This window comes from Hyla sarda, chromosome 8 (assembly GCF_029499605.1).
Source record: "Hyla sarda isolate aHylSar1 chromosome 8, aHylSar1.hap1, whole genome shotgun sequence".
Classification (NCBI taxonomy): Eukaryota; Metazoa; Chordata; class Amphibia; order Anura; family Hylidae; genus Hyla; species Hyla sarda.
In genome coordinates this window covers 47,729,736-47,745,730 of record NC_079196.1, presented here as the reverse complement: position 1 = coordinate 47,745,730, position 15,995 = coordinate 47,729,736, and the positions used below count along the sequence as shown (strand labels likewise).

Here is a 15,995-nt window from a genome sequence, read left to right as displayed (position 1 = left end):
ATGTTGTTTGTATTATTGTTATGGTGATGTTTGTTCTTTTTGTAATGTTTTATATTTTTTTAATAAAAGATCTACAGGATATAACTCAGGATCAGTACAGGATAAGTAATGTAATGTATGTACACAGTGATCTCACCAGCAGAATAGTGAGTAAAGCTCTAGAGTATAATATAGGATATAACTCAGGATCAGTACAGGATAAGTAATGTAATGTATGAACACAGTGACCCCACCAGCAGAATAGTGAGTAAAGCTCTAGAGTATAATATAGGATATAACTCAGGATCAGTACAGGATAAGTAATGTAATGTACACAGTGACCAAACCATCCTCCAGTTCTTGCAAAACTACAACTCCTAGCTTGCCTAAACAGCCTTTGGCAGCCATGAGGGTGGTATGAGGGCCCGACGTTCACAGGTGGGGGTTGTGCTTACAGCCCAACACAGTGCAGGACGTTTGGCATTTGTCTAAGAACACCACGATTAGCAAATTCGCCACTGGCGCCCTGTGCATTTCACAGATGAAAGCAGGTTCACACTGAGCACATGTATCAGACGTGACAGAGTCTGGAGACGCCGTGGAGAACGTTCTGCTGCCTGCATCATCCTCCAGCATGACCGGTTTGGCGGTGGGTAAGTAATGGTGTGGGGTGGCATTTCTTTGGGGGGGTGCACAGCCCTCCATGTGCTTGCCAGAGGTAGCCTGACTGCCATTAGGTACCGAGATGACTTGACCTGGTACAGGGACTTGACCCCTGGTAATAAGTATGAGGGTGTAATAGCCACCCTTCTAACTGACCATACTATTATATAACCAGGTCAGTAGCGTGTATTGTGTATGAGCGACAGCCAATTCTGCCTATGAGGCACCAGAACCATTGCACACTCGCCTATGCCATGTTTCGGTGTTATAAGGACCATTTAGCATACACACACATACATGTCATGAATAATTTATCACAACAGTTTCTGCATGATGTCAGCTCCTTGGGAGCTCCTGTCGGCTAACCACAACACGGTGTAACATGAAGCACTTAAGGAAGTCATTTAAAGGGGAACATTCTGCATGTCGTAAAAATGGAAGATAATGCTTTTTTTCATGTTAAAAAGGTATACAGGCATAATACAGACGTAGGGGGGAAATTAATCAACTGCCGCGCATTTATAAAATTTCGTGCACAGTGTGGGGTTTTATTGCACATTGACATGCACCAAAATGATCATCTAAATTTGCACTATTTTTATGATGTCTGAGCTGGTTTAGTCATTTTTTTCATGTTGTATTTCCACAGAGTATGGTGTGCAGATGCACTGGTTGGTGCACTGAATTTATTGCTTGTGCAAAAATAATTTTGAGACAAATTCAGTGATCATCTGGCATAGGAATGTCTGTGTGTGTGTGTGAGTTTTCAGCCCTTTTTGCACTATCCAGGTTTTTCTTTGCAGAAAAATCTGCGCTAATGAAATTTGTGCAAATGACATTCAATGCAGCACATTTACGCAAACATTTATAAGTTCAGCACACTAACCAGCACATCTTCTAACCACACCCCTGGAAGCGCATAACTAGAAAAATTACAAAGTCAGCGCAGACAACCTAAAAATAGCACAGCAATTAAATGGTGCCTTCAGCACAAGTCAATGCGCAAAGTAAAAACATGTAAGCGCAATTTTGCAGGTAATAAATTCCCGTATATGTTGTAGCTGGTGATACATTTCCCCTATATGTTCTAGCTGGTGATACATTTCTCCTATATGTTCTAGCTGGTGATACATTTCCCCTATATGTTCTAGCTGGTGATACATTTCCCCTATATGTTGTAGCTGGTCATACATTTCCCCTATATGTTCTAGCTGGTGATACATTCCCCCTATATGTTGTAGCTGGTGATACATTTCCCCTATATGTTGTAGCTGGTGATACATTTCCCCTATATGTCCTAGCTGGTAATACATTTCCCCTATATGTTCTAGCTGGTGATACATTTCCCCTATATGTTGTAGCTGGTGATACATTTCCCCTATATGTTCTAGCTGGTGATACATTTCTCCTATATGTTCTAGCTGGTGATACATTTCCCCTATATGTTGTAGCTGGTGATACATTTCCCCTATATGTTGTAGCTGGTGATACATTTCCCCTATATGTTGTAGCTGGTAATACATTTCCCCTTTATGTTCTAGCTGGTGATACATTTCCCCTATATGTTGTAGCTGGTGATACATTTGCCCTATATGTTCTAGCTGGTGATACATTCCCCCTATATGTTGTAGCTGGTGATACATTTCCCCTATATGTTGTAGCTGGTGATACATTTCCCCTATATGTCCTAGCTGGTAATACATTTCCCCTATATGTTCTAGCTGGTGATACATTTCCCCTATATGTTGTAGCTGGTGATACATTTCCCCTATATGTTCTAGCTGGTGATACATTTCTCCTATATGTTCTAGCTGGTGATACATTTCCCCTATATGTTGTAGCTGGTGATACATTTCCCCTATATGTTGTAGCTGGTGATACATTTCCCCTATATGTTGTAGCTGGTAATACATTTCCCCTATATGTTCTAGCTGGTGATACATTTCCCCTATATGTTGTAGCTGGTGATACATTTGCCCTATATGTTGTAGCTGGTGATACATTCCCCCTATATGTTGTAGCTGGTGATACATTTCCCCTATATGTTGTAGCTGGTGATACATTTCTCCTATATGTTCTAGCTGGTGATACATTTCTCCTGTATGTTGTAGCTGGTGATACATTTCCCCTATATGTCCTAGCTGGTAATACATTTCCCCTATATGTTCTAGCTGGTGATACATTTCCCCTATATGTTGTAGCTGGTGATACATTTCCCCTATATGTTGTAGCTGGTGATACATTCCCCCTATATGTTGTAGCTGGTGATACATTTCCCCTATATGTTGTAGCTGGTGATACATTTCTCCTATATGTTCTAGCTGGTGATACATTTCTCCTATATGTTCTAGCTGGTGATACATTTCTCCTATATGTTCTAGCTGGTGATACATTTCCCCTATATGTTGTAGCTGGTGATACATTTCCCCTATATGTTGTAGCTGGTGATACATTTCCCCTATATGTTGTAGCTGGTGATACATTTCCCCTATATGTTGTAGCTGGTGATACATTTCCCCTATATGTCCTAGCTGGTAATACATTTCCCCTATATGTTCTAGCTGGTGATACATTTCCCCTATATGTTGTAGCTGGTGATACATTTCCCCTATATGTTCTAGCTGGTGATACATTTCTCCTATATGTTCTAGCTGGTGATACATTTCCCCTATATGTTGTAGCTGGTGATACATTTCCCCTATATGTTGTAGCTGGTGATACATTTCCCCTATATGTTGTAGCTGGTAATACATTTCCCCTATATGTTCTAGCTGGTGATACATTTCCCCTATATGTTGTAGCTGGTGATACATTTGCCCTATATGTTGTAGCTGGTGATACATTCCCCCTATATGTTGTAGCTGGTGATACATTTCCCCTATATGTTGTAGCTGGTGATACATTTCTCCTATATGTTCTAGCTGGTGATACATTTCTCCTGTATGTTGTAGCTGGTGATACATTTCCCCTATATGTCCTAGCTGGTAATACATTTCCCCTATATGTTCTAGCTGGTGATACATTTCCCCTATATGTTGTAGCTGGTGATACATTTCCCCTATATGTTGTAGCTGGTGATACATTCCCCCTATATGTTGTAGCTGGTGATACATTTCCCCTATATGTTGTAGCTGGTGATACATTTCTCCTATATGTTCTAGCTGGTGATACATTTCTCCTATATGTTCTAGCTGGTGATACATTTCTCCTATATGTTCTAGCTGGTGATACATTTCCCCTATATGTTGTAGCTGGTGATACATTTCCCCTATATGTTGTAGCTGGTGATACATTTCCCCTATATGTTGTAGCTGGTGATACATTTCCCCTATATGTTGTAGCTGGTGATACATTCCCCCTATATGTTGTAGCTGGTGATACATTTCCCCTATATGTTGTAGCTGGTGATACATTTCCCCTATATATTCTAGCTGGTGATACATTTCCCCTATATGTTCTAGCTGGTAATACATTTCCCCTATATGTTCTAGCTGGTGATACATTTCCCCTATATGTTCTAGCTGGTGATACATTTCCCCTATATGTTCTTGCTGGTGATACATTTCCCCTATATGTTGTAGCTGGTGATACATTTCCCCTATATGTTGTAGTTTCATACATTTCCCCTATATGTTCTAGCTGGTGATACATTTCCCCTATATGTTCTAGCTGGTGATACATTTCCCCTATATGTTCTAGCTGGTGATACATTTCCCCTATATGTTCTAGCTGGTGATACATTTCCCCTATATGTTCTAGCTGGTGATACATTTCCCCTATATGTTCTAGCCTGTCATGTATTTCTCCTGCAGTAAATCTTATAAAGCAATGCTATGTACTCTGTGTACAGTATTGACCTGTATGTTGTTTATAATTAGACATATTCCGAAGATTTCTGACAAAATTATCAAGTGTAGTAAAACCAAATTCTTCAGAAGTCAGGTATATACAACATCTAATATTCACTGAATGTAAAGTATACTTGGTTACTAATTTTTAATTCCTCTAAAATTCGTCATAAACACAAGGCTTTGGGAAGATGTCCTATACTTCTTCCTAGCCTCAGTTTCTCGAGGAAGAGCCTTTATTAAAGATAGGCTGAGACTATGTTATTAGCTATACATATCTGCATCGTAGGGACTGAACATGAGCAGATGTTACAAATCATATTCTAAGTATGTTTTACATTCCTTTCATGTAACGATTCCAGTTGGGAGATTCCACACCAATTATCTGACCAGCTGTAAACCCCATGGGCACCTGAGGGGTAACACTATACACTTTAAAGGTAAAATTAACTGTTCGCTATGAGCTGATCAATAAAAACGCTATTTACTGAATATATCATAAACCTTTTAAATGGAGTGTATTAAAAACAGTGCCATTCTTGGTCACAGGCTGTATTTGGTATTGTAGCTCAGCCCTATTCAAGCAGAGGTAAACTAAGTTGTGGTAGAATTGCAGGTGACAAAAACAACTCACTCAAGGTTGCAGGGTCAAAGAGAACTTTCTTACACGCTGTTCTCCATGGTTCTATAGATAGCAGCTGCCTCAGTCTAATCTGCTCACCCACCCTACTTCCTGCAATCTACTATCTGCTATTGCTCGGCAGAACATGCAAATAAATAAACAACAAACACAACTGGATATAGTTATGACAAAGTTAAATCCCTCCTCTCCTGTCAAAAAAAAGTGCGACCATTTTAAAAAGTTGTGGTGACAGCTCCTACCTACACCTGAGCCTGGAAGTGGCCAACATCATCTCCAAACCCAAACCAAGCACCAAATTGGTGGCACCGAAATGTACCACCTAAACCACCAAGTATTGATGTAATGCAAAGACCTCTAAAAGGTTGAAGGGAACAACGTATGGTCCATTGTAACAGGTGGGGGTAAAAACTTCCCCTGTAAGGCTCTACTCTCGTATTATTACACTGGGGATCAAAAGTTTGGGCACCCCAGGTAAAAATTTGTATTAATGTGCATAAAGAAGCCAAGGAAAGATGGAAAAATCTCCAAAAGGCATCAAATTACAGATTAGACATTCTTAGAATATGTCAACAAAATTTAGATTTTATTTCCATCATTTACACTTTCAAAAAAATTGCATCTGCAAAAGTTTGGGCACCCTGCAGAATTTATAACATCCACTGCCCCCTTTGCAAAGCTGAGACCTGCCAGTGTCATGGATTGTTCTCAATCAGCATCTGGGAAGACCAGGTGATGTCAATCTCAAAGGTTTTAAATGCCCAGACTCATCTGACCTTGCCCCAACAATCAGCACCATGGGTTCTTCTAAGCAGTTGTCTAGAAATCTGAAACTGAAAATAGTTGACGCTCACAAAGCTGGAAAAGGCAATAAGAAGATAGCAAAACTTTTTCAGATGTCAATATCCTCTGTTCGGAATGTAATTAAGAAACGGCAGTCATCAGGAACAGTGGAAGTTAAAGCAAGATCTGGAAGACCAAGAAAATATCAGACAGAACAGCTCTCAGGATTGTGAGAAAAACAATTCAAAACCCATGTTTGATTTCACAATCCCTCCGGAAAGATCTGGCAGACACTGGAGTTGTGGTACACTATTCCACTATAAAGAGATACATGTACAAATATGGTCGTCATGGAAGAGTCATCAGAAGAAAACCTCTTCTATGTCCTCAACACAAAAATCAGCATTTGGACTTTGCAAATGAACATATAGACAAGCCTGATGCATTTTGGAAACAAGTTCTGTGGACCGATGAAGTTAAAATTGAACTTTTTGGCTGGAATGAGCAAAGGTACGTTTGGAGAAGAAGGGGAACAGAATTTAATGAAAAGAACCTCTGTCCAACTGTTAAGCATGGGGGTGGATCAATCATGCTTTGGGTTCTCTCCCAATCTCTCTCCCTTCCCTATCAGTGCTTCTAGGCTGGATTTTGGCTTCAGGTGAATCGCTACTGTAAAAATGCTTTTCTGTGCAACACACTGCTCTCTGTCCATCTCTTTCTGCAATAGAACCCTGATGTGACTGGCCGCAGGATGGCTGCCAATTATATAGGACTGTGACATCACAGGGGTGGCCGACTGCTGATAGGCTGCATGCTGCATGCGATTCAGGGTCATCCCATCTACCCATCTTCCCGCCTTCCCAGACTTCCTTGCCCCATGTCCTCACATGTGGAGCTGCCATCTTAGATGCCCTGGAGCCTGGACCACACTGCGATCAAATCGCAGTGATATTTGGATTCGTTGCAAAGCAAATTTTTCCTGAAATTCGTAACGAATTCGGATTCATCAGATTCGATTCGATCATCCCTGTCAAAAAAGAAATCTCCTTGTCACTGGACTCACATGAAAATTCATGACACCCATTTAGGTATTGTACATATTCGAGAAGCTGAGGCTGTGTGGATGATATTTTCATCCTCTGGGCTGGCTCACAGCCTCAGCTTCTCGAATATGTACAATACCTAAATGGGTGTCATGAATTGATCGAATTTTCATGTGAGTCCAGTGACAAGGAGATTCACTATCTTGATGTAAAGGTGACTAAAAATATAGAGGGGAGTCTTGATACTACCCTGTATGTTAAAGAAACTGATTGTAATAACTTACTACACAGAGAGAGCGGACATGCGCCGCAAACTTTTAAAGGCATTCCGAAAGGACAAGAATATTTGAGAAACAAAGATACAGTTATTCAAAAATTCACTAAAAGACGATATGAAAAAAAATTATTTGAACAGGTTAGCCAGGAGGTAGATCTATTGTCGAGAGAAGATCTTAGAAGTAATAAGAAGAATAAAAAGTATACACAGGAGGACAAAATTGGTTTCTTTTCTACATATAATGGTCGCTCTAATATGATCAAAAAAACTATATGCAAATACAGGGGATCAAAGGATGTCATTCTTGTAACAGTAGCCAAGTGATATATTTTTTAAAATGTCCCTGCGGGATGGGCTATGTGGGGCAGACAATGAGGCCAATAAAACAAAGAATAAATGAACACAAGAGTGCGATTCGCACGTACAAAAAAGAATCTGAGGGAGATACTCAAAGACAAAAGTATGAAACCAGTGTAGCAAGACACTTTTTCGAAAAGGGGCACAACATTAATGAACTGAGGTGGCAAGTATTAGAAAACATTGAAGGAGATCATAAGGAACAAATCAAGATGAAATTATTAAAAAGGGAGGTATGGTGGATTCAAAGATTATGTGCATTAAAACCCCATGGGATTAATGAGAACTGTAATTTTAATGTTTTTTTGTAAGATGTAGTTAGGATATTTTCTATGATTATATAGTCATTTTTAACAGTAATTTCTATATGCCTTGTATTCTTGTAGAGTTAAAATCTCGCGAGAGTTTGACACTATGTATTTTGGTGATGGGAGTGTTCACTATGCTTGACAAAGGGGGCGTAGCCTCTGAAACGTTGCAACTCAGTTCACCTGTCCTTTGTGTGAATGGACACGGCCAGAGAAGCACAGCAGTGGAGCTGCATGTTGAAACCTTAAAGGGGTACTCCGCCCCTGGCATCTTATCCCCTATCCAAAGGATAGGGGATAAGATGTTAGATCGCCGCGGTCCCGCTGCTGGGGACCCTGGGGATGGCCGCTGTGGCACCCCGCCATCATTACTGCACAGAGCGAGTTCGCTCTGTGCGTAATGACGGGCGATATAGGGGCCAGAGCAGCGTGACGTAATGGCTCCGCCCCTCATGACATCACGGTCCGTCCCCTTAATGCAAGTCTATGGCAGGGGGTGTGACGACCGCCATGCCCCCTCCCATAGACTTGTATTGTTGGGGGCGGGCCGTGACGTCACGAGGGGCGGAGCCGTGATGTAACGATGCTCCGGCCCCTGTATTGCCCGTCATTACGTGCAGAGCGATCTCGCTCTGCGCAGTAATGATAGCAGGGTGCTGCAGCAGCGATCCCCGGGGTCCCCAGCAGCGGGACCCCGGCGATCTGACATCTCATCCCCTATCCTTTGGATAGGGGATAATATGTCTAGGGGCGGAATACCCCTTTAAAGAAGCCGACTATTTCTCCAATATACATCTTGCAGACTATATATATCCACCTGGGTGATTATTTACTGCTTTTCTTACCTTGTTGTATTTTGTGAAGAATATTTTCATATAAAGGAAAAATAATTTTTTGCAGTTAAAACAGTGTGTGTGAATTCTTTTTTGACTGTGTACATACATAGGAATAGAGCACCCAGTCACCACACTGATACACCCTGAGACGTATGTCCATTCCCTTAATTTTTCACCTGTGGAATTCGCTCATCCCTAGCACCAAAATATTCTTCAGCGCTATAATGACTTTGCCTTTACAATATTAGAAGGACTCCTAGCACCCCTCAAGGACACAGGTCTGCAATTAGATCTCCAGCTATTGCAAAACTACAACTCCCAGCATGCCCGGACAGCCAACGGCTGTCCGTGCATGCTGGGAGTTGTAGTTTTGCAACAGCTGGAGGTCGGCAGTTTGGAGACCACTGCCCTAGAAGGACTATGCATCTTACTTTTGGTCTCCAATGCAATCAGCTCTAAACTGTGCAATATATAATTTCACTGCATCGCCCCTACAGGTGAAATTAAACATTACATGTTGTGCGCTGAAATGACTAATAGATGAGGGTCCCTATATTAACCCCGAAACTCCCTAATACGTTCTTTTAACATGAGTTTTCTAAACCATATATTTATAATAGTTTTATTTATTTATTTATTTATTGATCTATCATTTATTTATTTATAATTTATTTCTGTATTTATTATTTTTTTTATTTATAATTTATTTAATTAGTTTATTTATTATTAATTGATTTATTATTTATTTATGTATCTATAATGTATCTATTATTTATTTATGTATTTATTATTTATTTATCTATCATTTATTTAGTTAGAATTTATTTCTGTATTTCTTATTTTTTTATTTATCATTTATTTATTAATTAGTTTATTTATTATTAATTGATTTATTATTTATTTATTTGTTTTTCTTTGGATAGTTCAAAAGTAAAAAAAAATAAATGAAAAAAAAAACCATTGATTTAAACTTCCCATTCCCATTGCGTATCCTACTTCATTCTTCTTAATCTATCACTACAAAAGCAAATACTGTTCCAGCCGTATGGGTGCTGTCTATGGTGCTGGTTGGAATACAAAGCATTTCTTGTGGATTTCCCATTGTGTCTGATGAGCGTCTGGCTGCATGCAAGTGAGCTGGGACGCAGGCTGCGAGGTTCTCCCCATGTGACCTGTTGTTGTCTCACGTGTCACATGTCTCCAAACACAAAGGGAAGATCTGTAACAGGTGACTCCCCAGCACTGGCTGATTCCAAAGCAGACAATCCTCGCCTTAGCTGCACGCACAATTGGTTGATCCTAGGTCCAGTAATAGAAGCTCAGTCATATCTGCGCTGAGCGTTTTTCGTGCTTAACATGTTAACTGTGGATTGCCCCGAAGAGTTGTTGTCATTTATTGTCTTCATTTTTTTTTATCAATTCTTTATTTAGGTGTTCCAATTTTTCATACAGAATAAGAACAAGAGTCATAGAACACTGTAGGCACACGATGTAGGCATACCGGCAACACTGAAACATAAACCGGATCTCATTCTAAAACAACAGAGATAACATCACATAGTATCCCCGGTTGCAGCTAACCCATATAGAGTAAATAAGCAAACGTGCATATAAAAATATAGTCAGCAATGGCAAGAGTATGTGAGGGTCTGGCACATCAAAGCCACCTAGAACACTAGATGTAGGCATACCGTCAACACTGAAACATAAACCGGATCTCATTCTAAAACAACAGAGATAACATCACATAGTATCCCCGGTTGCAGCTAACCCATGTAGAGTAAATAAGCAAACGTGCATATAAAAATATAGTCAGCGATGGCAAGAGTATGTGAGGGCCTGACACATCAAAGCCACCTAGATGTGTCTCATAAAATAGCGGGTGTAATGGCTGTTACGCCGAGCGCTCCGGGTCCCTGCTCCTCCCCGAAGCGCTCGCGGCGTTTCTCTCCCTGCAGCGCCCCGGTCAGACCCGCTGACTGGGAGCGCTGCACTGACATTGCCGGCGGGGATGCGATTCGCATAGCAGGACGCTCCCGCTCGCGAATCGCATCCCAAGTCACTTACCTGTCCCGGTCCCCGGCTGTCATGCTCTGGCGCGCGCGGCTCCGCTCTCTAGGGCGCGAGCGCGCCAGCTCTCTGAGATTTAAAAGGCCAGTGCACCAATGATTGGTGCCTGGCCCAATCACCCTAATTAGTTTCCACCTGCTCCCTGGCTATATTACCTCACTTCCCCTGCACTTCCTTGCCGGATCTTGTTGCCTTAGTGCCTAGAGAAAGCTTCTTCTGTGTTTACCAATACTGTGTTCCTGACCTCCTGCTATTACCATTGACTACGAACCTTGCCGCCTGTCCCGACCTTCTGCTACGTCTGACCTTGCTCTTGTCTACTCCCTTGTACCGCGCTTATCTCAGCAGTCAGAGAGGTTGAGCTGTTGCCAGTGGATACGACCTGGTTGCTACCGCCGCAGCAAGACCATCCTGCTTTGCGGCGGGCTCTGGTGAATACCAGTAGCAACTTAGAACTGGTCCACCGACACGGTCCACGCCAATCCCTCTCTGGCACAGAGGATCCACCTCCAGCCTGCCGAATCGTGACAATGGCAAGGAGTCCTGTTAATGACCGTCTGCGGTGCTGACAAAGAAAGTAGGCTGAGGCAATTAATTATAAGCCAGAGATAAGAAAAAAGGCTGAGCCGGTCCAGTTCAGACATGTCAGCGGGTACAGTGATCAAAGTTGCAGGGGCACCTTCGTGGCACGTATGGTATCCGTTTTATAACAGGTACCATCCATCCCATGGTGGTGCCCCCGTAACTTTGACCACTGTACCCACTGGCATGTCTTCAATAAAGAGAAGTTGAACAGGACCGGTGAGTGCGGCTCAGCCTTTCTTCTTATCTGCGGTACATAAAAATATAGGGGGAGATTAATCAAAACCTGTTCAGAGGAAACATTGCTGAGTTGCCCATAGCAACCAATCAGATCGCTGCTTTCATTTTTCAGAGGCCTTTTCAAACATAAAAGAAGAAATCTGATTGATTGTTATGGGCAACTTAAAAAACGTTTCCTCTGGGCTGGTTTTGATAAATCTCCCCCAAAGGTATAGCATTACCAAACATATAGGGTAATTCGTAAACCCTACTAACAAATATAAACCAAGAAGAGAAAAGTAGAGAAAGCAGGATAGAATAAGGAGAGAAGGAAAAGAAAGAAAGCAGGGGAGCAGAAAAGAGTAGAGATATACAAGAAGAAAAGAGATGGGAGGAGAAAGTGGGGAGGAAGGGGTAGGTATAGAAAGGGTAAGTGAAGGTATGGCAGGAATGGGAGGAAGGGGAAAAGATAAAGGAGGGGCAAGGGTAGAGGGGAGGCATTCTGCTACAACTACGATAAATATGAACCAAGGAGATAGTGGGTTACATGTAAACATCAGTCAGATAGTCGAAGGAGGTAGCTGTGAACGGCAACCTAATGCGAGGCCATATATGCACGCCAAGGCGCCCAGACTTGCTGGAACAAGGAGTATGAGTGGTCGCTAGAAAGTTCCTCCATCCGATACATCTGAGAAACTTGATGAATCCATTTCTGTAGGGTAGGAGGGTCAGATTGCTGCAAATGTAACGGAATAAGGGCTTTTGCTGCTGAGAGTAGATGTGCCACCAGGGACTTGCTGTTGAGTGGACAAGTTGGGCTAGGGAGTATAGAGGGGAAATCATTAAGCTGTTTACATCGTTTTTTGTTTTTTTTCTAATCTAAAATTGTCTTTAAAAAAGTCTCAGTCACTTCCCCTGCAAATTTTTTTGCAACTTTTGCAATAGATCATATCTGAAAGTGAACTACCATGTGCAGTACTGTAGACTACTTTTATGTAGTGGGCACAGATTCATTACCTGCGACTTTTCACTGAAAGTCTCAAAAAAGTCGCAGCACCGTGATTTAATCACAAACTCACACAATGTCCCTTCAGCCCTAGAAAGCAGTGTAAACGAGTAGCATGGGCATAGGAGTCGGTTAATTCATCAAGTGACATGTGACCTTTGGTGAATTTGAAGCAGGAAGGTATATTCTTAACCCCTTAAGGTCCCAGGGCGTATGGGTACACCCTGACTCCCTGGTACTTAATATATATACTTAATATAATATCTATCAGCAGGCATCCCGTGCAAATGCCCAGGGGGGTCCTGAGACCCACCCATGTCGGCAATCACCGCAAATCCCCAGTCAATTCAGACCGGCGATCTGCGGCAATTCCGGATCATACGGGTCTCCGGTGACCCGGAAAATAAGGGGGATCGGAGTGTCCAAGACACCCACAATCCGCCTGAAGGGGTAGGAGGGCGGTGACCCTCCTATCCCTGCTATTGGTTGGTCAGAAGCAACCGACCAATAGCAGATCGGGGTCGGGGGGTTAAAGTTCGGTTACCCCGTTCTGCCCACCCACAGCAGTGTGGGCAGAACGGGGGAACTGTCTTGTGACAGGCGCTGGAGGTCCACTTACCATCAGCGGTGGCGGAGGCGATGATCGGCGGCGGAGGCGACAATCGGCGGCGGTGATCGTCAGGCGACCATGACGTGCGGCTGGCTCCTTGGTGCAGCGTGCTTCAGACTACGGAAGTTGATGAGTTGCCTAGCAACATCTGGAGGGCTACAGTTTGGGCATGCTGTAACCCTCCAGATGTTGCAAAACACTCCCAGCATGCCAAGACAGCTGTTTGGGCATGCTGGGATTTGTAGTTTTGCAACAGTTGGAGGGCCACAGTTTGGAGATCACTGTACGGTGGTTTCTAAACCGTGGCCCTCTAAATCTTGCAAAACTACAACTCCCAGCATGCATGAACAGCAAACGACTGTCTCGCCATGTTGGGAGTTGTTGTTGCATACCTCCAGCTGTTGCATAACTACATCTCCCCGCATGCCCTTCGGTGATCAGTACATGCTGGGAGTTGTAGTTTTGCAACAGCTAGAGGCACACTGATTGGAAAATACTGAGTTAGATAACAGAACTTAACTGACGGTTTTCCAACCAGTGTGCATCCATCTGTTGCAAAAGTACTACTCCCAGCACGCACGATCTGTCAGTGCATGCTGAGAGTTGTCGTTTTGAAACAGCTGAAGGTTTGCCCCCCCCCCCCAATGTGTACATTCACAGGTGGGTTTACAGTGAGTTTCCTGCTTCAAGTTGGAGCTGCGGCAAATTTTCCGCCGCAGTGCAAACTCCTTGAGGGAAACTCCCCGTAAACCCCCGCCAGGGTGAATGTACCCTAAAAACACTACACTATACTAACACATAATAAAGGGTAAAACATTACATGTACTGCCCCCCCCCCCCCCCCAATAAAAATGAAAAACGTGTCGTACGGCAGTGTTTCCAAAACTGAGCCTCCAGCTGTTGCAAAACAACAACTCCCAGCATTTCTGGACAGCCACTCACTGTCCAGGCATCCTGGGAGTTTAGCAACAGCTGGAGGTACCCTTTTTGGGAATCACTGGCGTAAAATACCCCTATGTCCACCCATATGCAATCCCTAATTTAGTCCTCAAATGCGCATTGGTGCCAGCTCCCTTTGGAGCCCTGTCGTATTTCAAGGAAACAGTTTAGGGCCACATGTGGGGTATTTCTGTACTTGGGAGAAATTGCGTTACAAATTTTGGGGGGCTTTTTCTCCTTTTATCCCTTATAAAAAGGAAAAGTTGGGGTCTACACCATCATGTTAGTGTAAAAAAATTTAAAAACTTACACTAACGTGCTGGTGTTGCCCAGTAGTTTTTATTTTCACAAGAGGTAAAAGGAAAAAAAGACCCCCAAAATTTGTAACACAATTTCTCTCGAGTACGGAAATACCCCATATGTGGGTGTAAAATGCTCTGCGGGGCGCACAACAATGCTCAGGAGTGAGAGCGCACTATGTACATTTGAGGCCTAAATTGGTGATTTGCACAGGGGTGGCTGATTTTACAGCGGTTCTGACATAAACGCAAAAAATAAATACCCACATGTGACCCCATTTTGGAAACTACACCCCTCACAGAATGTGACAAGGGGTATAGTGAGCCTTAACACCCCACAGGTGTTTGACGAATTTTCCTTAAAGTTGGATGGGAAAACGAAAAAAAAATGTAATTAAAATGCTGGTGTCACCTTAAATTCTTCCTTTTCACAAGGGAAAATAGGAAAAAAAGCCCCCCAAAATGTGTAACCCCATTTCTTCTAAGTAAGAGCATACCCCATATGTGGATGTAAAGTGCTCTGCGGGCGAAATACAATGCTCAGAAGAGAGGGAGCGCCATTGGGCTTTTCGCGAGAAAATTTGTTCGGAATTGAAGGCCACGTGTGTTTACAAAACCCCCATAGTGCTAGAACAATGGACCCCCCCCCCACACATGTGACCCCATTTTGGAAACTTCCCCCCCTTTTTATAAACGGGGATCAGGAAAAAGCAAATATATTAAACAAATTCTTCTCCACTGTGTTTACCGAGGAAAATGAAATGCCAGGTGAAATACAGTGTGATAAGGTAAACTCCCCAGTACAGGTCACCTGTCTAACCCAGGAAGAAGTACAGTGCCACCTACAAAAAATCTAAATAGACAAATCACCAGGTCCAGATGGCATTCACCCCCGTGTTCTAAAGGAGTTGACTAGTGTAGTGGACAGACCCCTATTTAATATTCATGGACTCTATAGTAACAGAGACTGTTCCCCAGGACTGGCGCATGGCAAATGTGGTGCCAATATTTTAAAAGGGGACAAAAGGTGACCCCGGAAATTATAGGCCTGTTAGTTTAACCTCTGTAGTATGTAAATTGTTTGAGGGTTTTCTAAGAGATGCTATTTTGGAAAATCTTGATACAAATAAATGTATGACCCCATATCAGCATGGCTTTATGAGGGATCAGTCCTGTCAAACTAACCTGATCAGCTTTTATGAGGAGGCGAGCTCCAGACAGGACCAGGGGGAATCGCTGGATGTCGTATATATCTCAATTTTTCCAAAACATTTGATACGGTTCCACATAAACGGTTGGTGAATAAAATGAGAAGGATTGGGCTAGGGGAGAATGTGTGTAAGTGGGTAAGCAACTGGCTCAGTGATAGGAAACAGAGAGTGGTTATTAATGGTACTTATTCTGATTGGGTTACTAGTGGGGTACCACAGGGGTCATTATTGGGTCCTGTCCTATTTAATATATTCATTAATGACCTTGCAGAGGGGTTGAATAGTAAAGTAGCAATCTTTGCAGATGATACTAAACTCTGTAAAG

General features: G+C 42.6%; 1 protein-coding gene and 1 long non-coding RNA gene across 2 annotated transcripts in view; one reads left to right on the top strand and one right to left on the bottom strand.

The window, feature by feature from the left end:
• Window positions 1–1,637: 1,637 nt before the first annotated feature.
• Window positions 1,638–4,205, bottom strand: LOC130285278 (involucrin-like). The gene has a single exon (XM_056536634.1). It carries the CDS (start codon window positions 4,203–4,205, stop codon window positions 1,638–1,640), a length of 2,568 nt encoding a protein of 855 aa, XP_056392609.1.
• Window positions 4,206–9,149: 4,944 nt separating this feature from the next.
• The window catches only part of LOC130283810 (uncharacterized), a 28,286-nt gene continuing 21,440 nt past the window's right edge, over window positions 9,150–15,995 (top strand). Inside the window, exon 1 of the long non-coding RNA XR_008846852.1 lies at window positions 9,150–9,231. This is a non-coding gene — a long non-coding RNA (uncharacterized LOC130283810). The remainder of the gene's footprint in view (window positions 9,232–15,995) is intronic.

Excerpts from the sequence above, each read along its gene's own strand:
- LOC130285278 (XM_056536634.1), bottom strand. The coding sequence starts at position 4,205 with ATGTATCACCAGCAAGAACATATAGGGGAAATGTATCACCAGCTAGAA.